General features: G+C 53.7%; 12 protein-coding genes across 12 annotated transcripts; 10 read left to right on the top strand and 2 right to left on the bottom strand.

Annotated features, from left to right (window-relative positions):
- Positions 1–688: 688 nt before the first annotated feature.
- On the top strand, positions 689–1,831 carry K489DRAFT_310087 (Trichodiene synthase; the record flags this gene model as incomplete). The annotated part of the gene is made up of 1 exon (XM_033600679.1): positions 689–1,831. The coding sequence occupies one exon, from the start codon at positions 689–691 to the stop codon at positions 1,829–1,831; it is 1,143 nt and encodes a 380-aa protein (XP_033464495.1).
- K489DRAFT_17252 (uncharacterized protein) lies at positions 1,820–2,808 on the top strand. The gene has a single exon (XM_033599389.1). It carries the CDS (start codon positions 2,024–2,026, stop codon positions 2,600–2,602), a length of 579 nt encoding a protein of 192 aa, XP_033464494.1. The 5' UTR covers positions 1,820–2,023; the 3' UTR covers positions 2,603–2,808.
- A 1,389-nt stretch (positions 2,809–4,197) lies between these two features.
- On the top strand, positions 4,198–6,090 carry K489DRAFT_330183 (Actin/actin-like protein). The gene is made up of 5 exons (XM_033602115.1): positions 4,198–4,370; positions 4,521–4,576; positions 4,636–4,666; positions 4,725–5,496; positions 5,569–6,090. The coding sequence occupies exons 1-5, from the start codon at positions 4,327–4,329 to the stop codon at positions 5,797–5,799; spliced, it is 1,134 nt and encodes a 377-aa protein (XP_033464493.1). The 5' UTR covers positions 4,198–4,326; the 3' UTR covers positions 5,800–6,090.
- A 261-nt stretch (positions 6,091–6,351) lies between these two features.
- Positions 6,352–7,864, top strand: K489DRAFT_391936 (FAD dependent oxidoreductase; the record flags this gene model as incomplete). Its single annotated transcript, XM_033606717.1, has 2 exons — positions 6,352–6,372; positions 6,563–7,864. 2 exons carry the CDS (start codon positions 6,352–6,354, stop codon positions 7,862–7,864), a joined length of 1,323 nt encoding a protein of 440 aa, XP_033464492.1.
- Positions 7,865–8,244: 380 nt separating this feature from the next.
- K489DRAFT_366604 (uncharacterized protein) lies at positions 8,245–9,738 on the bottom strand (the record flags this gene model as incomplete). Its single annotated transcript, XM_033602791.1, has 2 exons — positions 8,245–9,074; positions 9,141–9,738. The coding sequence occupies 2 exons, from the start codon at positions 9,736–9,738 to the stop codon at positions 8,245–8,247; spliced, it is 1,428 nt and encodes a 475-aa protein (XP_033464491.1).
- A 605-nt stretch (positions 9,739–10,343) lies between these two features.
- On the bottom strand, positions 10,344–12,494 carry K489DRAFT_427813 (uncharacterized protein). Its single transcript, XM_033608312.1, has 2 exons — positions 11,774–12,494; positions 10,344–11,711 (listed from the first exon to the last, which is right to left on the bottom strand). Exons 1-2 carry the CDS (start codon positions 12,305–12,307, stop codon positions 10,692–10,694), a joined length of 1,554 nt encoding a protein of 517 aa, XP_033464490.1. The 5' UTR covers positions 12,308–12,494; the 3' UTR covers positions 10,344–10,691.
- Positions 12,495–12,720: 226 nt separating this feature from the next.
- K489DRAFT_406147 (NADH dehydrogenase, alpha subcomplex, subunit 8) lies at positions 12,721–13,381 on the top strand (the record flags this gene model as incomplete). Its single annotated transcript, XM_033607222.1, has 4 exons — positions 12,721–12,743; positions 12,801–13,161; positions 13,225–13,290; positions 13,358–13,381. The coding sequence occupies 4 exons, from the start codon at positions 12,721–12,723 to the stop codon at positions 13,379–13,381; spliced, it is 474 nt and encodes a 157-aa protein (XP_033464489.1).
- A 976-nt stretch (positions 13,382–14,357) lies between these two features.
- K489DRAFT_375551 (amino acid transporter) lies at positions 14,358–16,456 on the top strand. Its single transcript, XM_033603712.1, has one exon. It carries the CDS (start codon positions 14,500–14,502, stop codon positions 16,285–16,287), a length of 1,788 nt encoding a protein of 595 aa, XP_033464488.1. The 5' UTR covers positions 14,358–14,499; the 3' UTR covers positions 16,288–16,456.
- Positions 16,457–16,736: 280 nt separating this feature from the next.
- K489DRAFT_375550 (uncharacterized protein) lies at positions 16,737–18,050 on the top strand. The gene has a single exon (XM_033603711.1). The coding sequence runs from the start codon at positions 16,898–16,900 to the stop codon at positions 17,846–17,848; it is 951 nt and encodes a 316-aa protein (XP_033464487.1). The 5' UTR covers positions 16,737–16,897; the 3' UTR covers positions 17,849–18,050.
- Positions 18,050–18,770, top strand: K489DRAFT_16897 (uncharacterized protein). Its single transcript, XM_033599354.1, has one exon. The coding sequence runs from the start codon at positions 18,251–18,253 to the stop codon at positions 18,698–18,700; it is 450 nt and encodes a 149-aa protein (XP_033464486.1). The 5' UTR covers positions 18,050–18,250; the 3' UTR covers positions 18,701–18,770.
- A 1,209-nt stretch (positions 18,771–19,979) lies between these two features.
- On the top strand, positions 19,980–21,299 carry K489DRAFT_375548 (uncharacterized protein). The gene has a single exon (XM_033603710.1). It carries the CDS (start codon positions 20,059–20,061, stop codon positions 21,142–21,144), a length of 1,086 nt encoding a protein of 361 aa, XP_033464485.1. The 5' UTR covers positions 19,980–20,058; the 3' UTR covers positions 21,145–21,299.
- A 1,236-nt stretch (positions 21,300–22,535) lies between these two features.
- K489DRAFT_348808 (elongation factor EF-3) lies at positions 22,536–26,209 on the top strand. Its single transcript, XM_033602383.1, has one exon. It carries the CDS (start codon positions 22,832–22,834, stop codon positions 25,994–25,996), a length of 3,165 nt encoding a protein of 1,054 aa, XP_033464484.1. The 5' UTR covers positions 22,536–22,831; the 3' UTR covers positions 25,997–26,209.
- Positions 26,210–26,358: the final 149 nt, after the last annotated feature.

The raw sequence follows: 26,358 nt of genomic DNA, 5'->3' as shown, positions 1-26,358 counted from the left end.
CCAAATAGAATTTCCGGCATTATGACGTTGTATTGACACACAGCATCGCGGGGCGTGCGCGAAATTTGAGTATACTTCGGCCCATAACGAGGCATCAAATCGCGCGTCTGGAATTGAAGGACCGGCAGCGACAACATGGCGCTCTCCTGTTGCATGATTCCCGTGCCATGCATGGATTACCGCCACATCTGTTTGTGTACAAGCGACAACCTCATCTCAGAACTGATCGGGCCGTGTGGCAGTGTAAATAGGAACGAGTCCTAGTTGGAGGGGGCTCAAATCCATCTTCTGTCCTTCCAAACCATATTACTATTATTATTAGACTTTGCCCTAACCCCTCACGCCTTCTTTGACATATGCAAGCTCAATGTCGTTGGGGTCCGAACTGCCGAAGGCCTGAATGTCCCCTATCACTGCCGGATAACCAGAGGGTGGGGGGCTGACGCGAGGCTGAGATGTCTAAGCTCATGCTCGGGGCGGTTCCAGAGTGGTTATGATCAAAAGGTCGCGCAAACATCCTTCCAGATAGCCGTGATACGATGAACGATCTCAGGCAACCCGGAATGATATCCAGCTACTCTGCCTGATATATAAAAGCGTTGCGAACGGTTGTCAAGATCGCAAGTCTAGCACAACAATCCCTCCACCCGCTTACACGGAAAAAACAATCCTCAATCCTGCAAGCATCATGGACCAATCAGGTTTTCCCACGAGCGACTACTGCTCGTCGATTGTGCGTCTCCTCCATGCAGTCGAATATCATGACACGAATTGGGATCGTCAGGACCGCATCGAAGCCCTACGAACCATCCATGCGGGCACGGTCGCTCACTTCTCCAGACCTCTGCCGCAGCGGGCTCTGGAGGGAGTCAATCCCCAACGCCTCTTGACGTTGACCCGGGTCATGCCCGAATTGGTCGTGTCCGCTTGGAGTCGGGTGCCGGTCAACATCTTGACCGACATCAACACCTTCTTGACCGTCATAGCCATCCTGGACGACCATCCCATCAGCCTGGAATCGGACGTCCTATCGACGTTCTGGACCGATCTCCTGCAAGGCAAGGAGCAGAAACACCCCATGTGGGTCTTGTTCAACGACTGCCTGCCGAACCTCCTGAGACACTACGATCCCTTTTCAGCATGGAACATCATGCGGAGCACGTTTGACTTCTTCCAGGGTTGCTGGATCGAGGAATCCTCGTTTCAGGGATATCCTGGCGCGGGGAGCTTCCCGGGGTTTCTGCGGCGGATGAACGGCCTCGGCGGAGTCGTGGCCGGGACGTTGTTTCCAGCCTGCGACTTCAATCAGAAAGAGCTGTTCCAGGAATTGACCTGCGTCACGGCCCACATGGATGGTGTGGTGACGTTGGTCAATGACCTGCTCTCCTATTACAAGGAATTCGACAAGTACGAGGCGAACCTCGTCTCCAACTGGTGTGTCACCGACGGCATCGACCAACAGCAAGCGCTACAGAGGTTGACCGAACAATCGATCCACGCATGCAAGCAGCTGCTGGGCGTGGTCGCCGGCCGAGATCCCAAAGTCGGCGAGACCATCCGATGCTATATCCATGGCTACATCTCGTCCCATTTCTGCAGCGAGCGGTATCGGCTGAGCGAGGTCTACGAGAAGGCGACAGGACCCGATGTCGAGGCCTTCCGAGGGTTCTATGAGAAGGGCATGGACGCGGCCATGGTCAGTCCGGCGCAGTGGACGTTGCCGATGGAGCAATTACGATCGAAGTTGGTGTCGAAGCCGGCGGGCGTCGACTCGGGGGATGATGCCTTCGTCAAGGCTGCCATGCCCAACCCTTTGAAACAAACATCTTGATGACGATCTGAAGATTGTATATGAGTGAAATGATTGTCGCAGAAAACGAATAGAATAGACGTTGCGTAAGCTCCGAGTATAGATTGTACGTGGATTTCTTCATCGATCGATGGGAGAGGCTTCCGAGTGACAATGGCGATGACTCGACTGCGCTTGTCCGTCTGAGTACCGCGGCCTCGCCATCAACTATGCATGCGGACACAAGATATTGCAGGTCGAACTAACAACGCCAAGGCCGTGGTTGGGCATCACTGGGACGGAGTCGGAGGGTCCCGCGATGCTGGTTCCGGGAGCTGTCAAATGACAGGGATCTACAGATCACACAAGTCGCAGCTTGTCGCCCGGAGCTGTCATGATCATCATCGTCATCCGGAACCAAGCCTCGACGAGCGAGATCCCCAACCTTTTCGACACAGGAGTGCTCGCCTGCACAGGCGGAACAACCGGCCGGTCCGCCTAGTGATGGTAGTGAGCCAAGATCTAGACGAAATCCCACGATGGTGCCACGTGCGTGATCCCCCAATCCGTCCATCGTGTTATCCAGGGTCCCTGGAGATACTGCAGGATGGATACTCCAACGGGAGCCTCGCGTGTTCACATTCTTTGTCATCCGTGGATCTCATCATGACGCCGCGTCCTGGGTTTGCTGTCATGGGGGTCCTGACCTCGGACGCGCGTACCCAGGCAGCCGAATCCACATCACCTGGCCGCTGTGGAGCTGACCGAGCAAAAGGAGCCCTCGAACGCCGCATGATAACTGTCACGAAATGAAATACATACGCAGGCAACGAAATTATCGATGGGAGGCACAGCAGAGCCGCGCAATCATTTGTTCAATAACATATGTCCCATCAGGGGTCAGGCTGCTGCTGCGGCTGCTGCTGTGACGAACCCCTGACATCTCGCATGGCGGACGGAGATATTTGGGCGCCTGCGGTGTATTGTATGTACGTGCCTACCTAGGTAGTACTGTACTGTACTGTACATGTGTGTAGACGGGAAGCCGCAGAGGTGCAGCAAGTCTTGGCAAATGGCCAGATCCGCGCGGCGGCATCCTCGCACACACGGGACGAAATGGTGATGCGGCTGTGCCGCATGCGTGAATGTGGACAACCTGAGCAGCTGGGTGCATTGTGGCAGAAGCACGACGGGCGAATACGCAGCACGGAAATAGCCAGTCGAGATGGCGCCCGGGAGTGTTATCAATTGTGTCTTGCGGACGAAGATGAGTGCTCCCCGTGGACATGTACCAAGGCGATTTATTTACAGTAGATGGGCACTTGTAGTATTGATGGATTGCTTGCTTGCTTGCTTGCTTGCTTGCTTGCCGTCCCTACTTCCGGGATGTCCAAGTGTACTGGCGTCCATGGACCCCCAGGGCTGTATCGAAGTCTGTCTCCACCTGGGCGGTCTGGTAGGAAGTGACGACAGGGCGTTCCATTCCATTCCCGACCGGCGGAAACAGCTGGGCCCTGGAAATTCCCCCAGAATCGACCAATCATCGAGCTGCGTTGAGCTGGTCGACCTTTTGTTTCCCTCTAACATTTTGCCCCCACTCTCTCAGCACACTCACTACAGCTGAATTTGTCCAGCTCCGAAATCTGGCTGGCCTGATGCCCCCGAAACGCTCCTTATCGTCCATTGGAATCCGTCTTGGGGCAATTGTGCATGGAGGACGAAGGTCACAGGTATAGGGATCATAGCTGTGTTCTTTGACTGTAGATTTATTACGAAGAGGAAGCAGGGAAGGGAGGGCGGTCAATTCAAGGTAGAGAGTAGAGAGAGCTCCAATCCAGGTAGAGAGCCGCAGAGGGGACAGTATCATCAATCTCACACATGAATGGGCACCCTGGGTAGACAGACAGACAGAGGGGTGGAATTATCTGGGAGCCTGACACGCACACACAACACAACCACAACGCACCTGGCCTCTGCCTGACCTGCCTGCCTGCTTGTTGGACTGCCTGCCTGCTTGCTTGCTTGCTTGCCCGCCCGCCTGCCTGCCAGCACGGATTTGGCCCTCTTCTCACCGCAAAAAACCCCCCCGGGAAACCCACAGACGCACACACGCACACACAGACAGCCCAGAAGCTACTACTGTACTGTAGGGTATCGATCTCATCATCACTCCCTATCGTTCTCCTGCTGCTGCTGCTGCTGCCGCTACCAATCGCCCATTCTCTCTCTCCCTCTCCCTCTCTCTCTCTCTCGTATATTCCACCCGACGACGTACTCTACTACGACTATCGCCTCCGCACCACTGTCACCTGTAGCTCTCCGTACAGCTACACTCACTCCCTCCTCCTAACTCTTTACTTCTTCTCGTCTACGTCTTCAAACCTCATCTGAGGCGACAAACACACACACCCCACCTTTTTTATTCAACACTCCTTCTCACACACACACCGCCACCATGGAAGGTACGTCGGATCACTTCACCACCTGCGCAACCGAATTGAACGGCTCGACTGCGGAAGAGATAGACACTGACGTGGATGCGACAAATAGAAGAGGTCGCAGCTCTCGTCATTGACAATGGGTAAGCCACTTCAAAGAACCTCACGGGATCCTCTGGATCTCCAATGAGCGAATGAGCGACCGTGGAATCTGTGCAGCCTGCGCCTGTGCCCTTCTGCTCAGACGGTCGAACGTGAAACTCGAGAGAATCGGAAAGCTAACATCGATGCAGCTCCGGTATGTGCAAGGCCGGTTTCGCCGGTGATGATGCGCCGCGTGCTGTTTTCCGTAAGTTGTCCCTTCTCGATAAATCTTCATCGCAGATCATGGGCTCACAATCGTTGCAGCGTCCATTGTCGGCCGACCGCGCCACCACGGGTAGGTCACGGATTTCCGATTCGTCACGATGTGGCCTGCGGTTCTGACAAGAGCATAGTATCATGATCGGTATGGGCCAGAAGGACTCATACGTCGGTGATGAGGCACAGAGCAAGCGTGGTATCCTCACCCTGCGATACCCCATCGAGCACGGTGTCGTCACCAACTGGGATGACATGGAGAAGATCTGGCACCACACCTTCTACAACGAGCTCCGTGTTGCGCCAGAGGAGCACCCCGTCCTCCTCACCGAGGCTCCCATCAACCCCAAGAGCAACCGTGAAAAGATGACCCAGATCGTCTTCGAGACCTTCAACGCACCCGCCTTCTACGTCTCCATCCAGGCCGTTCTGTCCCTGTACGCCTCCGGTCGTACCACCGGTATCGTCCTCGACTCCGGTGACGGTGTCACCCACGTCGTCCCGATCTACGAGGGTTTCGCTCTTCCTCACGCCATCTCCCGTGTCGACATGGCCGGTCGTGACTTGACTGACTACCTCATGAAGATCCTCGCCGAGCGTGGCTACGTCTTCTCGACCACTGCCGAGCGTGAAATCGTCCGTGACATCAAGGAGAAGCTCTGCTATGTCGCCCTTGACTTCGAGCAGGAGATCCAGACCGCCAGCCAGAGCTCCACCCTCGAGAAGTCCTACGAGCTTCCCGACGGTCAGGTCATCACCATCGGCAACGAGCGTTTCCGTGCGCCTGAGGCTCTCTTCCAGCCTTCCGTCCTCGGTCTCGAATCCGGCGGTATCCACGTCACCACCTTCAACTCCATCACCAAGTGTGATATCGATGTTCGCAAGGACCTGTACGGCAACATTGTCATGGTAGGTCTCCAGCTTTTTTTTTATCAAACGGGCTTGTACACGCAGGACGGGCTTTGCTAACTTGTTGACCAGTCTGGCGGTACCACCATGTACCCTGGTATCTCCGACCGTATGTACAAGGAAATCACCGGCCTCGCCCCGTCCAGCATGAAGGTCAAGATCATCGCGCCTCCGGAGCGAAAGTACTCCGTCTGGATCGGTGGTTCCATTCTCGCCTCTCTCTCGACCTTCCAGCAGATGTGGATCTCGAAGCAAGAGTACGACGAGTCTGGCCCCTCCATCGTCCACCGCAAGTGCTTCTAAGCGTATCGTCTTCTGGCTCTTACGGGTCGTTCTGGGTGCGGGATATGGACAGTCAGAGTGGAGCGATCAGCGGAGTTCCACCACGGCCGGTCGCGTGGATGTGGAGTTTATGTTGGAACGCGCATTTGTGGCATCGATGGCTGGATTCCGCCGTTCGCGGACTGGCTTTTATGACATGCTTGACTAGATTTGGCATCTGCCACTAGACTACTGGTCGCACGCGATTCGGAAGTCGCGGTGGCGAGATGAGGAAAAGGAAAAAGCAAATGCAGCAAACTTCTGTTCTCTCCAGCATTGTTTTGTTCGTCATCTCTCTCAACATTGGTTACGTGCCCGAAGATTGGCTTCTCCTGCTAGCCGCACTACGTCCAAATCGTCGTCGTCGACCCCACATGCTCGAACGGGTTGTTACGTGCCACCGAAATGTCGAGCTTGATTAGCAACACCCGTTCAGACTGCAACTCTTTGATATCAATGCAGGAAAATGTCGTGACGATCTCCAGGAGTTATTCGTTTCCAGTAGGTAATGCACAAGTGACGTAAGCTCACGTAATGGACACAGGATTCCGAGGTGTCTACCATTGATGTGCCGAGCAACTTCGATCTAGCTTCGGCGAGTGGCAACTGGTAGTCAACCACCACGGCCACGTCTCGAAATAATCTCACAGAAGTCGACCATTGCCACACAAAAATAACGCATAGATAGATTCGCATCCTGGCGATACAGATTCGAGCGTTTGGCGTCTTCTCGACGCAGTTCAAGATCTCCCATTGCACAAATTCTTTCGCCACCATGGCTTCTGATAAGGAAACCAAGAACATTGTGATTATCGGGGGTGGCATTATCGGTTGCACATCTGCATACTTTCTCACGAGGCACCCTTCGTACGACCCTAGCAAGCATAAAATCACACTATTAGAATCAACCAAGATTGCAGGTGGTGCATCAGGAAAGGCCGGCGGCCTACTCGCCTTGTGGGCATATCCGTCAAGCATCGTCCCCCTGAGTTACCGGCTCCACAAGCAACTCGCCGAAGAGCACAACGGAGAGCAGCGATGGGGCTACCGGGCAGTCCACTGTGCGCAGGTCGAGTGTGACGGTCGGGATGTGCCTGCGGAGACTGCCAAGACGAACGTTGCAGGCAAAGACGATGTCATGAGTGGCGACAACAGCGACGTCAAGGAGAATGTCAGCCTCCAGAAGAGAAGCAATGAGGCAATGGCAAAGCTTCGAGCAGCAGGCGTGCCGCCAGAACTAGACTGGGTTCATCCCGATGGAATACGTACTTACGACGAGATGAGCACACCCACGGACAGCGCCCAGGTCCATCCCTACCAGTTCACAACATCCATGGCGGAGCTCGCCAAAGAGAAAGGTGCAAGCATCCTCGAGGATGCGCCGGTGACAAACATCTCCTATGCCCCCGACGGCCAGACCGTCACGGGCGTCACCTACACACACGACGGGACCTCGAAGACCGTCCCCGCCACCGACATCGTCCTCGCCGCCGGCCCCTGGACCCGCTCCCTCTACCCCGACGCCCCGATCACCGGCCTGCGCGCCCACTCCGTCACCATCCGACCCAGCCGGCCCGTCAGCGCGTACGCGCTCTTCACGCAGATCCGGCTCCCGTCGCCCTTCGGCCGCAACCCGGCCCGCGCCGGCCAGATCGTGACGCCGGAGATCTACGCGCGGCCGCACGGCGAGGTGTACGCGTGCGGCGACGGCGACCACGACCTCGCGCTGCCCGCGACCACGGCGGAGGTCGCCGTCGACGCGCGGCGCTGCCAGGACGTCGTGGACTTCGTCTCCGCCATCTCCCCCGAGCTGGCCGCCGGCGAGGTCACGGCCCGCCAGGCCTGCTACCTCCCCAACGTGACCGGCAGCGGCTCGCCGCTGATCGGGCGCACGCACGTCGCCGGCCTGTGGCTCGCGGCGGGCCACACGTGCTGGGGGATCCAGAACGGGCCGGCGAGCGGGAAGCTCGTCAGCGAGTTCGTGTTCGAGGGGGAGGCGAGGAGTGCGGAGGTGCAGGGGTTGGACCCGAGAGGATTTCTAGGATGACTGTGAGGGTGCGGGGGGATCATCTATTCCGTAGAATACGTCCTCTCTGGTCCGAGGTCGAAGGCGTGGTCAATTCTGGGGAGTTTTCTGCGCTTTCCATTGTTTCGCGAAGTAGGATTTCACGTTTTCAGCGCGGCGAGTGGTTTTTTTTTCACTCGCGAATGCAATGCGAAATGGGCGCCAGGGACACAAAGTCACTTTCTGCATTGAACGGAGCATTGAATACAATGATGGTAGTACATGATGGTCTAGAGACAAAATTCCGCGTTGAAATTCACGCCGGAGGAAAACTCCACAACTCCATTCTGAGAACAGATCGAAAGAGAAAAATGTAGGACGATGCGGTGGGCGCCGGAGGGACTGGAGTCCCGACGGAGCACTCATCGTCTCCCAGTCCCGTTGGCCTTCATCGCACTGCGAGCCGCAATCCTGCGGAACGCCTCCTCGCCCGCGGCACCAGGCCTCCTCGCCCCGATGCCCTGCACATTGCTGAGATTGCTGACGGGAGCAATGGTGTATGTGCCGACGCCGGCATTGTCCAAACGAGCGCGGTTCGCGGGGCGGCTGGGCTCCAGGACGCGACGCCGCCGCTCGGCGGCCGCGGCGACTTGTTCCGCCTGGCTGGGGGCGGTAGCGCGCTGGATCTGCACCGAGGGGTCGTAGGTCCGCGTCTCCACGGAGATGTTGCGGCGGTCTTTGCTCTTGCCGAGGATCACGCGCATCCACTCGCCGACGAGGCGCTCGGCTTGGCGTTTGATCTCGGGTTGCGGCTGGACGGAGCGGGTGTAGAACAAGACCACCTTGCCGATTCCGGAGGATTTCAGGGCCTCTTTGCCGATGTTGAGCTTGGTCAGAATGGCGAAGAGCTCGCGCTGGATCTGGTAGTTGGGGAGAGCGGCGTCCTGATCGGCCGGCTCGAGCATGAATCGCACCGCTTCCAGGATGTTCACGTCCGGATCGACCAGTTGTGCTTGGATCGTGTTGCGGTTCATCAGCTCCACCACGTCGGGCAGAATCTTGAGCTTGTACACCGCGACTTCCCCTTGGGCGCGCGCTTGAGCGTCCATCTCGCAGGCTTTGGCCATGCGTTGACGCATCGCCTCGATCTCTTGATCAGCTCGCTCTTCAAGCACCACAGCTTGCTTGCGACGCGAGACCCTGTTGGTCTTGAGCGCATCTTCCATTTTGCGATCGAGAGCACGACGTCGTCCTACAGTCACGTTAGAGGTCATGTTCCAGCAACAATTCATTGCAGTCCGGTTCGGTCCAAACTTACGCTCTTCTGGTGTGAGGTTCTCCTCATTCTCGGGGGTCCTCGGTCTTCTCACTGCCTTGACAGGTCTCCCATCAGGACCAAGCTTGCTCCTCCTCGCACGTTTCCCATCCAAGTCTTCGCCTTGATCGAGATCGTCGTCGTCTCCGGCAGCCTTCTTGCTCCTCTTTGGCTTCTCGCGTCTCCGCTCCTTCTTTTTCTTCTTCCTCTCGCGTTCAGCTTCCTCCTCCGCAGTCCGCTTGCGTTTGTGCACACCCAGCAAAGCCACGTTGCTTTCGTCAACTTGCATCGGCTGGGCCGAGATGTTCACGGCAGACGCGTCAAAGTTTTCAAATTCCGCTTCGTCCAATTCCTCCAGGTCTGACTCCAGTTCATCGTCGTCATCGGCAGCGGCTTGCCCATCTGTCTCGTCGCCCATGCCAAGCTCTCCATTGTCCTCCCGTCCTTCCATATCTGCGGTCGGATCGGCCAGCGGCGGCGTGCGAGCGTTGTCTTCTTCGTCAATTCCTGGACGTAGCGGATCCCGGGGATCCTTGTTGCCTTCAGGCTCATTCACGGCACCAGTGACGGGCGCGCCCTGAGGATCCTCAAGGTCTTCCATCTTGGCGATCGGTTTGCACTGTTCGCTGGACCTCGACGAAAGTTTCCAAGGATGGTTGTTGGGAACAGATGGCAACTCGTCGTATTGATATTGAGGATACAAGTGGACGACGTTGGTGACTTCCGCGTAGAGGCCCGTGCTCACGTGACGGGGATATTACAACTTCAATTCATCACATGCTCTAAGGAATCTCACAAGCGTCAAGACTCTCAACGACAAATTCGGATCCGCAACCGCAATCGCATTCGAAGTATCGCATCAACTTTCTAATCATCCATCAGCGAAAAAATACCGTCATAATGTTTGGAGGCGGTAAGGTGCCGATTCAACGCAATTCCACGAGCAATCCTAATACAGTCCAATCACAGCACCACCACAACCCTCAGCGGACGAGATCAGAGCACAAGAGACACTTGCAAGAGCAACGATATACGGCTTCGTCGGCATGTGCACCGTCCTGTATTTCTGTACGTGATCTTTTGAAGGTTGAAATATTCTCATCTCGATCCTGACGATGCTGTCGCGCAGCTCCTTTCGTCGTCTCATACGCAACCAACCTATTCTAGAGGCTACGACTTTTGCACCGACGTGTATACTATTGTATTAAGAGCTGGGGTTATGAATTCGCACATGTCATTCTATTTGGGCGCAACCGCGAAGAAGGGTTCATTCTGGAGATGATATCATCCCGAGCAATGCATAGCCGTTGTCATAAGAGGCGAAGTGGAAGGATAGTGTACAGTAGAGTGTCCCAAACGACAATCACGAAAATTTCAACGCCTTCGCTATATATGTTGATGGGGACCGTGCCTTCACAAGACTCCATATGAAATCGAACTTGGCAACGCCATTCGTCAATCGTTCGGAAAGACGTAAGGATGCTCAAAATAGTTTCGTAATCTTGACGGCTGGAGGCGGAGTTGAGCAGCGCTATGTGGAACATCCCGTCTCTTTCACCGCTGCGCGCTCTGGTAGCGCGCATATTCCTGCGTAACTTCTTCTAACTCCTTGCTCAAATGCGTCAATTGGTCGTGGTAGTCCTTCATGATCTTCCGCGTCTTGAGGAGAACGTGCTGCGGAATCGAGTCGGAGTTGTTGCCCCCGCTTCCAGCACCATTCTGCCTCTGCTGTTGCTGTGTATCGATTTGCGCAGCAACTCTCTTGCCCTCCTCTTCTAGCCAACGTGTTCGCTCGCGCAGTGCAACCATTCGAGCCCAAATTTCATCCTCGCGCCCAGATAGACCGTCATCGTGCACTCGTTGGTTTAGATCGATAAGTGTCCTGCGCAGCCCTTCCTCTGCAGCGTCGAGTGCATAGCCGCGGTTGCGTAGTACTTGCACTTTGACAGCCAGATGCAAGCATCGTTGTGAAAGAACTTGGTGTTGTCTCTTAGCGTTCTCTATCCTAACAGTGATAGACTGCTGGTGCTTGTCCATGACGGCACTTAAGGAATTGTTCATCTCATGGAGTCGATTCCGCATTTCGAGCACGCTTTTGGCTTGTGTCTCTACTCTGTCGCCAAGAGCTTTGAAGCCACGACATAGCACGGGCACGAAAGCTAGAGCAGTCGCCTCAGCGCCTTCAACCTTTGGCATGGTTGGTCTTTGGTTGAGTGCCTCTTCCCAGCCTTGCTCGTCTTCGCCTGACTGAGCATCTGGGTAGAAAAAGGGAGCGTATGACTTGTCGACTGCATTGTACAAGTAAGCCTTCAATAACGTGTTGCCGTCCTGTGGATTCCATTTGTTGGTCAACGTTCTGATCTGATCGGCGATCTTTCGTTCGTTGGGTACAGTCGAGAAGCCACTCATTTGCAACCGCTGAAGTGAAGCGGACGGGATGAGGTGTCCTTGCGCACCCACGCTGACGGTAGGTGGGCTGAAGACAGAACCGCCTAGTTGCTGTGAAGCCTGCTGCTGAGGTGGCTGCATATTCAGCGACGGTGCACTTCCAAAGAGTGAGGGTTTATTCGCATTCTGCAAACTCCGTCAGCTGCGTCATTCTGTCTGCATGGAACGTTTCATGATTGCGAACTTACGCTTGCGCTCAAAGTACTACCGAACAGAGAAGGCGCGCTTTGCGCATTCGATTGCTGTGCACCGCCGAATAGTGAGGCACCGGTCGTTTGTTGTTGTTGTTGTTGTTGTTGCTGTTGTTGTTGTTGATTTAGGCTGGCTCCGAACAAGCTGTTACCAGTAGCCTGGTTGTTACCTCCATTATTGTTGCTTGTATTTGCGTTTCCAAAGAGACCTCCCGAAGCGGGCTGGGTGTTGATGGCGGTCGAGCCGAAAAGGCCCCCTGTGCTCTGTGGTTGACTGCCATTTGCATTCGCATTGGATCCGAAACCGCTCGAGGCAGCAGCACCTGAGCCAAACCCGCTCGAATTGCCATTTGCTTGAGCACCCTGGGCAGCGCCTTGTCCAAATAATCCACCTCCTAGTGTTGGCGTCGTGCTTGGCTTGTAAGCTGAGCCGAAGACACTTCCCGCGGATGGTGCAGCATTTTGACCGGAGCCAAATAGTCCCGTCGAAGGTGCTTGTGCTGTTTGCGTGTTTGATCCGAAAAGACTCATATTTCCGACGCACAGAGATCGGTAAGTTTCCAGGTAGAGTTATGGTGCTGACCCTCCGTCACAACAAAGACTTGACAACTCCACGAGATTTGCCGAGTGTTGAGCAATGATGCCGTAAGATTTCGAAGGGTAATCTCCGAGCTATCGCGCAAGGTGAAGATTGGCGCAATGCAAGATCTACTCCGTAATCATCGCCGAAGCTCTCGCGTGTTGTCGCGTTTCCTGAAAGCTTGACGCTGCGGGCCGTGGGCCGCGATCAGGAATGTTGACCGATGGCTTGAATAGTTCACCGTATCAATCAACATCGCTTACCTACACCCAACCTTGGGGTGGATTTACTCCCGGGCTTCAATGTCAAGAGCTGTAGCTTGACAGCATCTGCGCCTATTGCCATTGAAGAAAAGCCTCTCAACATGTCGTCCGATCGTCAGCCCCGGTAGGTATTCTGGAACCAATACTGATTTTCTGAGCTTGTTGCCTGACCGCGCCCAAGGTTCAATCAGCAGGTCCTCATCGACGTCACGCCTCTCCCCGATCACATCCCGAAAGTGACTGAAATTGGTTCATCCTCCGCGCCACTTCTTTCTGCCAGCTACTTCATTGGTGCGCGATGCAAGGCATACAACGATGATTTCATGCTCTGTAAGACCGAGTCGAACGGTAAGGGCGAGCTCGATTGTCTCCGGGAGGGCCGAAAAGTGACCCGATGTGCGGCATCGGTGTTGGAGGATGTCACGAAAAATTGTTTGGAAACATTTCGGGCGCACTGGGAATGCCTGGACAACAACAACCACCAGCTGTGGCAATGTAGACGGTTTGAGCGCAACTTGAATGCTTGCGTCTTCGAGAAACTGGTCAGTCCCCAACTCTTGGGCGCGTGAGTGGGACAGACGTGCTAAATTCCGGCTCTGCCACAGAAAATCGAGAAAACCATCCCAGGAGCCCCAGAGAATGAGACTCCAGTACACCTCAGGAAGAAGCAGGTCAGTGGCGTTACATACAATGCTCGAGACTGGTCCCATTTCCACTGACACATCTACTCTCAAATAGATTTACGCACATTACCCTCAATAGTTTATGTATACCATACCATCGCCTTTGTATAAGAATGTCGCTGTACAAGAACTCAAGTTTGAGCACTGAATCTCGCGAACTTTCAGTCGAATGAAGCGATACTCCGCAGAGATCGCTTCTCGGATGCTCATCTTCGGTGTGCCGGCCGAGTCATGCACAATTTCCTCAGCAGTCGGGTTCCCCAAGACGCGGCGTCTTGCCGCGATGTTCACCATCTAGGAAGAAGAAGAAGTAGAGGGCTTCTTACTATTGTGTTTCCAGAAATCGGGTCAGGCCTCGCAACGATACCTTAGCCACTCCTGTCGCAACTCGCAAGCTGAAACCGGCTTTTAGCGAGGTTCGTATGCCTCCGCCAATTTACATGAGTGCAACAGAACTCACACGCTGCATGGCAACGCAACGACCTCAATCTGCGTGATGTTGGCGTATGCCCCTTGTATGTGACAGAGGAACTGATCCTTCGAATGTGCTCGTAAGCTCACGGGCCACTTGTGGTCCTCTTTCAAGCATATGGTATGTCAGTCGTTGTGTATCGGACATGTGATTGACCTCGAGTTTGATACATAGTGTGGGCGTCTCGACGTATTTAACAGTGCGATGTTCGATTTTTTTCTCAACAGGGTGGTCATGATATCTGTTCGCGCCTTGTGTATTCAGCAGCAGATAACCCCAAGCTGACCCTAGCTGCAACCCTGGGGCGAATGCACGCGGGCCCTCCTGTATGCGCATTTACAGAGTGCACAATACGAGGTACAGCGCGTAGGATGACCGTGAAATGCGATCGCGTGGGAATGCTCCTCTCCTGGAAGATTGATATTACCATCCGATGTAAAGTCGAGGCATGTTGTTGCCAGGAAATTAGCATGCACGTGTGTTGTGCCAACAGTCCTGGGGAGAGCCCTACGAAGCTTTCTTGGGAATCTAGGGGCTAACAAACCGTCCCGGCGGTCGTGAAAGTCGCGCCCATCCGATGACCTGGGCAGCGACCAACGTTCATCACGGCACGCGACCCGTTGTGCACCGTTAATCTTCCTGTGCGGCCATGGAGCAATTACTACTGAACAGCAAGACCATACGATAGCATCCTCTTCATCTTTCCGATCCGAGGTGCACATACAATGGCGCACCAAGCGCCTCAACTTGCGCCCCCTCGCGATTCGTTGGAGCTTGCGAGTTTAGCAAGCTCGTCGCACGACCATGGCCGCGCATCACAAGATTCGTCCTCATCAGGCGCGCCGAGTTCGCGGAAACTGTCATCGGATGATGCTACGCCTACTCGCCAGATCAACCACAACCGCAGATCATATTCGGTGTCAAGTACATTCGACTTCAATAACGCATTATTTCCCCTGACGTCCTCCGGTGCTGGATACACCGCATTGGGCACACCAAACACATCTACATTTGATACACCGGGCCAGCAAAACCTCGAAAGAAACAAAAGCTTGACGTTTTTGAATGGATTATCGCTCGTCGTTGGAGTGATTATTGGCAGTGGCATATTCTCTTCACCAGCTAGCGTCAACAGCAACGCAGGATCGCCAGGTGCGGCCCTGATCATCTGGGTAATTTCGGGTATATTGGCATGGACAGGCGCAGCGAGTTATGCGGAGCTAGGAGGCGCCCTGCCGCTGAACGGAGGCGCGCAGGTGTATCTGGCGAAGATATTCGGAGAATGGGCGGGATTTGTTTTTACTTGGTGTTCCGTGGCAGTTCTCAAGCCCGGTTCCGCAGCCATTGTGTCGCTCATCCTTGGAGAATATCTTGTCCGAGCTGTGGTAGGCGCCGACGCCGAAGCAGTCAACCCCTGGGTCAACAAGGGGGTCGCCTTCGCCGCATTGATCATCGTCACCCTGATGAACTGTGTTTCCACAAAGCTAGGGACTCGCAGCGCGGACATTTTCATGTTCTTCAAGATTGCTGGTCTCCTCGTCATCACCATCACTGGTATAGTGGTGGGCACTACCGGATTGGCATACAACAAAGCTTCGCTCTCAACGACGTGGCGCACCACTCCGTGGTTTGAGGGTACTTCTACGTCAAGTTCGCAATGGGCTGTCGCACTCTACGCTGGACTCTGGGCGTACGATGGCTGGGACAACACCAACTTCGTCGTGGGAGAGATGGTCGATCCCGGTCGCGACCTACCCAAAGTCATTCACACAGCCTTACCATTGGTCATTGTATCATACATCCTCGCGAACCTGGCGTATATCTTCGTTCTGCCGACCGAGATTATTCAGCACTCGAACACAATCGCCGTCGACTTTGCGAGTGTCGTATATGGCCCAGCTGGAGCGATTGTGCTTGCCATCGCCGTTGCCGGTTCGTGTTTCGGTGCGCTCAATGCGTCGACCTTTACCACCGGTCGCCTTATCTACAAAGCCAGCAAGGAGAATTACATCCCGGAGTTTTTCAGCACGATCGGTTTCTCGAGTTCGGCACACCGCATGCGACTTCCGAGAAGAACTGCACGCAGCAAGAGGTTAGCCGGCTGGCTTGCCGATGAACCCGGATTCTTCTTCACGCCTATTTACGCCCTCATTCTCAATGCCGTTCTCACATCCGCTTACCTTGCCGTCGGTGATTTCCAAACATTGACGACGTTCTATGGCGTTGCATCGTACCTTTTCTATTTCGCCGCTGTTGTCGGACTGATCGTGCTCCGAGTCAAGGAGCCTGATCTGGAGCGACCTTATAAATGCTGGATAATCACGCCCATAATCTTCTGCTGTGTTAGCTTATTCTTGGTGAGCAGAGCAGTGTTTGCGAAGCCACTTCAAGCGCTCATTGTCTTTGGCTTTCTGGCAATTGGAATTCCACTTTACTGGTTTCGCCTGGGTCGAAATCATTCCCGGAGTGGAGGCCACGAAACTATCCCCTGGTGGAAAATATGGAAACGATGATGAACTGTACCTTTAGTATTCATGAGAAACTCTACATTACCTGATTTAATGAAACCCTGGATGCTGTTCCTTTTTACAGATGCACAATGTGTCGCCGCGCATTTCGCCTATTACAGCAACCGCGTGAGAGTACAATGGAAGTTCAGGCACTCTAGAGGGAATACCGAGCATGGTTGACCAATTCTCATACAACATTAAGTATTCTCACATTATACATAGGAATGCTGGGCCATTGGAGATATATGTCGAAACAAAGACATATGCCTCACAGTATTGGCCTACTTTACCGTCATGAGGAAACAAATGGTTCAGCACATTCCCAATGTCACAAGCAAATTCACGTGCAATTTGACAGCCCGTGATTCGACGTCATTGCGGGTCTAGTTACACCCTACACCTGCAGAATGCCTTAATTTTGTTAGTACTGCCCTAATACACCATCATATTATCCGAAGACCAACCACTATAGCTTCGTTTGTCACCTGCCACATCAGCAGTTACTTCTGCTGAACATTTCATTACGCCTTCCCTTAAGACAAAGTCCGCATTCGAGCAATTTCGCACATAACATCGACCCACTTATGGATGAGCTCACCTATCGCGGCCATAGATGACGCAGCATGCACTTTGGTCTCTACGCTCTCGTCGGTTGAAGTGCGATGCTGCACAGGCATATAAGCGGCTCTTAGTGACTGGAGCCAGGCCTGCTCAACGATGTCGACAGCCACGCCTCTGCTCGCAGAACTGCAGATGCTTCGCCCAAGTCAAGGACGTCGGACCTAATGAAAGAGATATCTGGTTCACCAGCACGGCGCCCTGCGCATATTCTCTCGACCACAAACCTGGCGACGAGCGAGTAGATGAGCGCACCCTGCAGCTCGGCAAGACGATTCGAACACTTCACGAGAGACTTCCAACACTATTGAAAGAGCCGCTACCATCGGAGGTTTTGTCCCCGCAGATTAGTCTGCACCTCTTCCCATCGACACATCCGCACCTGCCGACTGTCTCTGGTCGGATCGCATATGTCGCAGCCCTCTGGACTGCGCCGGTGGCATGGGGCAGGGTACCGCTGATCGGTAATGTGGAATTGAGCATTCTGTCGGAGCGCATGATCCGACGAGGTGGCGCCAGTGTGAGCAAAGAGCACCGACAAGAGCAGTTGGTGGTCAAATGGAAAACATGTGGCAAGACAACGCACCGTGACGGCACAGGCGGGATATATCGCGGTATGGGCATCAGTGCAAAGGACCCTGTGGACCGGATCAAGGCCTTTATTGCTGGGACAAAAGGAGAATCAGCAGACAAATCACTTGATCCCGAGGAATTTTGTGGGATCTTCATTTTCGACTTTGACGAACGCGGCCGCATCGCGAAACATGTCATCGAACACACTGAAGAAGGTGGACATTGGGACCAGATGACCCGAGTTGTCTCCGTAACAGACTGGCTCATTGGCACCTTCAACGGCAAACGAGCACCGCAACCAGCACTAGCCTGGTGTGCACGCAAGTCTGAGGATGATCGGCTCAGGTTTCGCGAAAAGCATGATCGCAGCTGACTGCGTATTATTCGTTGACAGCTTTTTTTTGGCTTGAGTGGCTCATGTAATGAATTATGTACGAGTAGAAGAGACCATATGCGTGTGTCGCATTTGAATGTAGTATACTTAGCAGGGCAATGCTCTCTACTTAATTTGACCTTGCTCTCATGCAATATGCCCAGGTGTGTTTGCATGCTTCCATTCCAGGATCTTGCAGAATTTCAGAGCAGCACACACGCATAGATATAACATATCCCCAGGTATCGACGATAAATGCATTCAGATACATAGGTGCCTGTGATCAAGCCTGATCTCGCAGCGGCACGCCCGTCGAAACGGTCCACGCCCAATGGTGATACCAATATAAGCAGACCGTGGTCGGGCCGCCGCTGCGATCCAACGAAAAATTTGTGCCCCATTATGGAAGACGCATGTATGCAACCAACGTTCCGACAACAAACAAAGATGTCCGGCAACTGCAGACGCGTTAAAGATATGAGAGCCGAGCTAGCCGAGTTCGCTCAAACCAGATCAGCGGAACACCGTTGGCCGCTGAAGAACCTCGTCCTGCGGTGCGCTGCGCACTCGGCAAAAAGTGAGCTGCCCTGTCGTGACAATCATACCGATGCATCGGCCTGTCGTCATATGCTACATGCGAAATTTCTCCCAAGTGCCATCGCAGGCGGGTTCATTAGACAACAGGAGTCTGCTGATCACAATCAAGTCAACCACATTGATGTGCGTCAATGCTATTCACGCGTGGCCATACCATGTATATCAGACACGACATCGTCTGGTTGTCGGTGGAGAAGCTTCACACAGACAAGCTTGTCTCAACATGTGAACCATTGGCAATGCGGCAGATCATAAGACGAGATATATCTCAAATTCTGACGCTCCGAGATGTCTCTGTAGATGCGTGCTCGGGCGATATACAGTGATCAGTGAGAGATCCAGGTGCGCTGAGTTTGTTCGAGATGGTCGTGAGCCCTCTTGGAAAGTCCCGGGCGGCTCGGCCAACGCCTGTCCCAAACCTCACCTTGGTGATAGTTCTGTCAACGCTCTGGTGAACGTTATATTATCCATGTTTACATGATTCTACAGTGACGAATCTAACGATACAGGTTGCTGCGATATGCTTTGATGCATCTCATCTGCGTGTAAAGACAGAATTATCGCGTTGGCGTGGCAAGTCCTGGCTGAGACATCACGCGATACAAAGGCCCGGCATGTGAAAGATTTTTTTGACATGCATTCGAGCGCTGGTATGTTGCAAAGCCACGACACTTCGATCGCTATCCATGAACTCGCAGCCTGACGGAACAGGCATGGCATGTAGAACTCGATCAAGACATCGCACACGTTCGTGCGAAATCATGCCGAGCGAAATTAGTGACAAATCGCAACGCTGTCCGAGTATTATCGGCCATGAGCGGCGTCATTCGGTTTCGTCGTCTACATATATGCCTAGCTACGAGATTGGACATTATCGGGCGAGCCGCTCCGAATGAACCAACGTTTTAAACTGCTGATCGCTTGCAGGTGAAATTCGTCACGGCAGCTTGGTTGCCGAAGCGATTGCAGACAATGCATGTTTGTTATATCGGGCCTTGGAATATTTCGGGGTGGCTTGTCGGATTTCGGCCGTTGCACGTTTTTGTCGCCCCGATCGACCGCCAACCAAGATCTTTCGAACAACACTGCAAGGCCTCATTAGACTGTGCAGATGTATATACTTATCAGGATTACCGTCGTCCTCAAGTCGAGCAGCTTGCAAACATGTTCTTTTCTCAGCCTAATATTCGGAGCCACGACCTGTCCGACCTCTGACCTACCATTCCTTAAGTCGGTCATGATCATTCATCTCAAGCTCGCCAGATTCTTCCGCAGAATGACCTCCTGAAGCACCGACGGCAAAACCCTTCCTGTCCTTAACATTTGCATTTTCCACTATCATTTTTCAATTACCACCAGTCCCGATTTTTTCAACGCCTTGAACAGGCCAACATATCGCCATGCGGCGTCTATCTTTCTTATTCCCTGCTGTTGCAGCCGCGGCAGTGATATCAGAGTTCGCAACTCTGGCCACAACTGTGTGGATCACCTTGCAAGTCTGGTTTGCCGAGCCATTTGCTGGCGTAGCTCTAGGGGCGTCTCTCCTAGATCTATTCGCTCTCTCATTATTGCTTCTCATCCTTACCCTTTGCGTCAAAGGCACGAGCACTCATATGTCTATCCCTGTCTGGATGTTAGGCTTGATCTCATACAGCCTTGGAACCGCTATGACATTGGCTACCATAGCCTACATGTTCTCCCAATTCGACCGCATGGGCGAAACGGTAGACCCGAGTCGCATGAGGATCTCTTCAGCTGTCGGACTCGTGCTCTGCAGCATCAGCACCCTCCCGTGTATCACCATTTTCGCCTGGTCCTGGCTACAATTAGCAGCATCGCGGGAGGGTGTGACTGATACACGCCGATCCAGCCACTTCGATGAATTCCTGTCCAAGAGTCCGCTGAAGATCAGGCTCAGTTCATTGTCGACCCCGTCACTATTTAGCCGGCGGGCCGCATCGATTCCTGCAGTATCATCAATCACGGTGAGCGAGCCCAGCGAGGGTCGCGAGACTCGTGCAATGAGCTCGAACGCGAAGCTTCCCTCGACATCAACTTCCTGCGATAACGAGGAAACTGTCTCAATTTTCGAACAAGCCGAAGCTGTTCAGAGGGCCAACGAGTTTGCCACCTGGGAAGCATCTGCTCCGTTTGAAGCGCCAGATGCAACATCAGGGCGTAAACTGTGCAGGCCGGCTCTCGAGACCATTCCAGGAAGCCGACCAGTGTCGCCGTCTGACCCTCGCGATGGGCCCTTCGATGGTACGGTGATAATTTCTCCTGTCGAAGACGAATCTCACCCTCTCGCAAGTCTGACTTCGGCTATCGAGACAAACTCCACACGCCAGCTTTCTCGGTCAGCCAGCCCGTGGCAATCAATATCTTCCTCCGACCAGGCCCACATCCATCCTCTATTCCGCAGTGAAAGTCCTATACCACCTCCTTTCACTTCACCTGGCACGATCATAACCGCATCACCATATGCGGGACAGGTCATTGGTCCTGACCACGCACTGGCGTCAAGATTTCCGCGCTCGCCTCATGGAAGCCGACCGGCAAGTCCTAACCCAAGTATGATTCCTAGTCGGCAGGGTAGTTCGAGCCGAAATCTGTCAGTGGCTTCACTGTCGATACCCACAGCTGCTCAGCCCAGCCGATCTCTTACCGGTCTGTCAACCACCTCAACCCCGTCTGGTTAGACTTGAAAGGATTACAAAAAAAATTCTGCGGGACGGAATCCCCTAATGAGGCGCGTTGTCGCCATCACCCATCTCTGTTCTGATGCGAACTCTCCTGGAAGGCACTGATGCTGGCATGAGTGTCAAGACTGTATTGAGGAGAGGCAGGAGCCGTTGAGGGTATAGATCTCGATTTTTCTGTTGAGGGCTCCCGCCGTGTTGATTTGATTTACTTACGATTGCTTTTCATGATACCTTGTGGCGTGAGCGCGAAATTTGGGCCGATACTTGTCACGGGTAGTCAGTGGTTTCTAATGGATGACCCCGTTATTGTGCGTGCTTAGCTAGTCTAGAAATTTAAGGATAGTGTCCTTGGATCGAGTGTGTGCACAACATCTCTTCTCATTTCTGTGCTAACCATTTCCCGATGGACACACTCGTGAACTGATGTTTATTAAGCCCACCGAGAGCCTACAGTGCAAGTCCAGCGGGCATAGGAAAGTTCCTAGGTTGACTCGGTAAGATTTTATGCAGGATCACGATGAATACCACAGCGTCGTCCATGTAGAGCACCAAAGGGTCTGACGATCAGATCTCGGAAAATCGATACGCAGCGTGCACCTGATGGGACGTATCAGAACGCTTTCCGCCACAGCGTGGTGGCGGGTTGGCGCCGTCGAGTACAAATTGGGCGCGGAGGAAGTTAAAGCTTGCTGATGCGCGAGTGCGTGGAAGTTCGAGATCTGGGCGGTCGTTGAGTACATTCTACCACACTTGCATTTGCCATAGCATGCAGAAGGGTCTGGAAGAGAATCGCTACCACCAGAGGCTGTAACTCTTTCCGGGACTCGCAAAGTCCACTTCTGTTCCTCACGTCGGGGTCATTTCATATATTGATGAGCTGAGCAGAGCGGTTGCAGGAATGACTGCACATCAGGAGCCACTGTTCTTTCACCAGAACCAGCCCTGGAGGGTATTGGAGTCCCTCCGCTCCTCTCTGCCGCCTTGAACTTATAATAACACAGCATGATGTATAATTAGATGCCGGCCGAGAAACTTGACACTCGCCTGCAACACGCCAAATCATCCATTGATTGTATTCTACCACAGTCGTATGCTCTATTTGCTCTGTGATCAGGGGTTCCTCATACGAGGCTTGGATGCTGGTACATACTACGTGGTACTGTAAAATGAGTCGTAAGCGGAAAGTCTCGGGGGTTTTCGCACAGAGGGCGCACCACCAAAAATAATTTTATTTATTTCGTTGGCGGGGTCAGCATTGTTGAGCGCTAGCGGCGGTCCCTGTCGTTACCCACGAGGAATTTTCCGTACACAGTGAGGGACACCCAACAAGACAACATGGCGAGTGTGACTTTATGCACCGGCGTTCTCGAAAACAGTGACCGGATCAACACGGGAAAGCATGCAATCACCACGCGACAAGTCTGACTGGACAAGTTTTCTCACTGTTCTGTCCCGCTTTTGTGTGTATACCTAGGTATGGAGGCGGAACAGCAGAAGGAATGGGACATCGCTATCGATACCGACACTAGTCAGCGCGGGGCCCACTGTAATTTTTTGCCGCCCGCCTTACTACACATAACTCCAATCTTGCCAACTACATATTTTCTTCCCTCCTCCCTCTTTGCCTATCCAGATCATTCCTCTTTCTTTCTTTTTCTCTTTTTAGTCGGCCGATTTTGCAATCATGGCCGCCAAAGAGAACGCACAGAGCCTCAAGGTGCTCGAAGAGCTTATGTCGAAGTTGTCGGTCTCCAAGACTGCCGACGAGACCAAGGCTACTTCAATCGAGCTCGCCACTTTCATCAACGGCGACATTCAAGAGTTGGACACACCCTCAAAGACCGTCGAGAGCCTGAAGAAGCTGCTCGCCAACAAGAAGGATGCCCTTGTGCGACAAAATGCATGCGAGGCCATTGCTGCCATCGCCCAGCACGCTCAGGTCTCGCCCACTGTCGAGCCTTACCTCGTCGAGCTTTTGCCTCTTGCGTTGAACGCAGTCGGAGACAAGATGGCCACCGTCAAGGTTGCTGCTCAGAACGCTGCTCTCTCCATCACCAAGGCCGTGAACGCCAACGCTGGCAAGCTCCTCATCCCCCACTTCATCGAGTCCATCCGCAACGCCCAGAAATGGCCCGAGAAGATGACCGACTTGGAGTGTATCGAGGCTCTCTGCGAGGTCTCACCCGCTCAGACTGCCTTCCGCGTTCCGGAACTTATTCCCATCGTCTCCGAGGCTATGTGGGATACCAAGCCGGAGGTCAAGAAGAAGGCGTACGGTACCATGGAGAAGGTCTGCGCTCTCATCGTCAACAGAGATATCGACCGCTTCATCCCTGAGTTGATCAAGTGTATCGCTCAGCCAGAGAACGTTGCCGAGACCATTCACTTGCTCGGTGCGACCACTTTCGTCACTGATGTGCACGAGCCCACTCTCGCTATCATGGTGCCTCTTCTTGAGCGTGGTCTCAAGGAGCGTGAGACCGCCATCAAGCGTAAATCCGCGGTCATTGTCGACAACATGTGCAAGCTTGTCGAGGACCCCAACATTGTTGCTGCTTTCTTGCCGAAGCTCATGCCTCAATTGAACTACAACAACGACAACATTGCCGACCCTGAAGCTCGTGAGAAGACCAAGCAGGCCCTTGACACTTTGACTCGTGTCGGTGCTGTGAAGGATGGAAAGATCCCTGAGGTTTCACACGACAGCGACGTCAAGACGGTCCTTGAGAAGCTGAACGACCTCCTCAGCACTAGCCACAAGGATGCCGTCAAGAAGTTCGGCCCTGTCCTGGCATACTGTGCGGCCATTGGTGGTCAACTAGTCGACGAGAAGGTCGTTGAGAACGTCACCTGGTCTACTAACCTGCTTACCTACCTCAGCTCGATTGTTGGCGAGAAGGACGCGCCCGGCGTCGTTGACAACTTGCGAAAGCGCGCCTCTCCGCTTGCCGCTGATGAGAGCGCCGTCGAGCCTGATGAAGAGGAGGGTGAAGATCTCTGCAACTGCACTTTCAACTTGGCCTACGGCGCTAAGATCCTGCTCAACCAGACCTCTCTGCGCCTCAAGCGTGGTCAGCGTTACGGTCTCCTCGGACCCAACGGTTCCGGAAAGACCACCCTCATGCGTGCCATCAACAACGAGCAGGTTGAGGGTTTCCCCAAGCAAAGCGAGGTCAAGACCGTCTACGTCGAGCACGACTTGGACGCCGCCGACACCGAATTTACCGTCATTGACTGGACTCTCATGAAGCTCAACCAGGCCGGTTTGACTTTGAGCAAGGACGAGGTTACTTCCACTCTTCTCTCCTTCGGCTTCAACGACCAGCAGCTCAGCGGTCCCATCACTGCCCTGTCTGGTGGCTGGAAGATGAAGCTCGCTCTTGCGCGTGCTGTCTTCGAGAAACCTGACATCCTCCTGCTCGACGAGCCGACCAACCACTTGGACGTGAAGAACGTGAAGTGGCTCGAGGACTACCTCACCAGTTCTCCCTGCACATCGATCATCATCTCCCACGACAGCAAGTTCCTCGACAATGTTGTGCAGCACGTCATTCACTACGAGCGTTTCAAGCTGAAGCGTTACCGTGGTAAGCTCAGTGAGTTCGTCAAGCGTGTGCCCTCTGCCAAGTCGTACTACGAACTCGGTGCCTCCGAGATGGAATTCAAGTTCCCTGAGCCGGGTTTCCTCGAGGGTGTCAAGACCAAGGCCAAGGCTATTGTTCGTGTCAGCAACATGACTTTCCAATACCCAGGCACACCCAAGCCTCAGATCCAGGAGGTCACCTTCCAATGTTCGCTCGGATCCCGTATCGCCGTCATCGGACCCAATGGTGCTGGAAAGTCCACTCTCGTCAACGTTCTGACCGGTGAACTCATCCCTACCAAGGGTGAGGTCTACCAGCACGAGAACATCCGTATCGCCTACATCAAGCAGCACGCTTTCGCGCACATCGATCACCATCTCGACAAGACTCCCTCTGAATACATCCAGTGGCGTTTCCAGACCGGTGAGGACCGTGAGACCATGGACCGTGCCAACAAGATCGTCACCGAGGAGGATGAGAAGGCCATGGACAAGATCTACAGAATTGAGGGTACCCAGCGTCGCATTATTGGTATCCACGCACGAAGAAAGTTCAAGAACTCGTACGAATACGAATGTTCGTTCGCGCTCGGTGATAACATCGGCATGAAGAACGAGAGATGGACACCCATGATGACTGCTGACAACGCCTGGATTCCCCGTTCTGAGGTCATCGCCTCTCACCAGAAGATGGTTGCTGACGTCGACCAGAAGGAGGCTCTTGCCAGTGGACAGTTCCGTCCTTTAGTCCGAAAGGAAATTGAGTCTCACTGTGCCAACTTCGGTATTGATGCTGAGCTTGTTTCACACTCTCGCATGCGTGGTCTCTCAGGAGGACAGCGTGTCAAGGTTGTCCTGGCTGCTTGCTCATGGCAGCGACCTCACTTGATCGTTCTCGACGAACCTACCAACTACCTTGACCGTGACTCTCTTGGAGCTCTTTCCAAGGCGCTCAAGTCGTTCGAGGGTGGTGTCATCATCATCACTCACTCTGCCGAGTTCACCAAGGACTTGACTGAAGAAGTCTGGGCCTGCTTGGACGGCCGCATGACTCCCTCCGGTCACAACTGGGTTCAGGGTCAGGGTGCCGGACCCCGTCTCAAGGCTGATGACGAGGAGGAAGAGAAGTTTGACGCCATGGGCAACAAGATCGAGTCGACGAAGAAGGCCAAGAAGCTTACTGCCTCCGAGTTGCGCAAGAAGAAGAAGGACCGTATGGCCCGCCGCAAGCGTGGTGAGGAGGTCTTCTCTGACGAGGATGACTAGATTCCCATTGTATGGGAAGGTTGGGAATTGAAGGAAAAGGATTCGGTTTGTTTCTGGCGTTTTTAATTTTGTCTGTGGTGCCAAGCTAGTTCCAGCTGGGCCATGAAATGATTTCCTATGTTCTTCACGTCGAGAGACATGATAAAGTAGATACGATGTTCAGAAAAGGTTTCTCAAAAGCATATTTCACAGTCGTCCTGAAATCATCATGAATCTTATCTTAGCTGTGATGTGAATAATTTCAATTCGTGCCCAGGTGGTAGGTGAAAAGGTCAATGCGGAACGCAATGGCATCACCACATTGACCCATTACATATCTCGCCTCACCCATTCCGCAAAGACGGCTATTTCCGACCACCCTG

Source organism: Dissoconium aciculare (assembly GCF_010015565.1).
Source record: "Dissoconium aciculare CBS 342.82 unplaced genomic scaffold K489scaffold_1, whole genome shotgun sequence".
In the NCBI taxonomy this organism is placed as follows: domain Eukaryota; kingdom Fungi; phylum Ascomycota; class Dothideomycetes; order Mycosphaerellales; family Dissoconiaceae; genus Dissoconium; species Dissoconium aciculare.
Note: the sequence above shows the minus strand (reverse complement) of the source record. Positions and strands in the feature narration are given on the sequence as shown.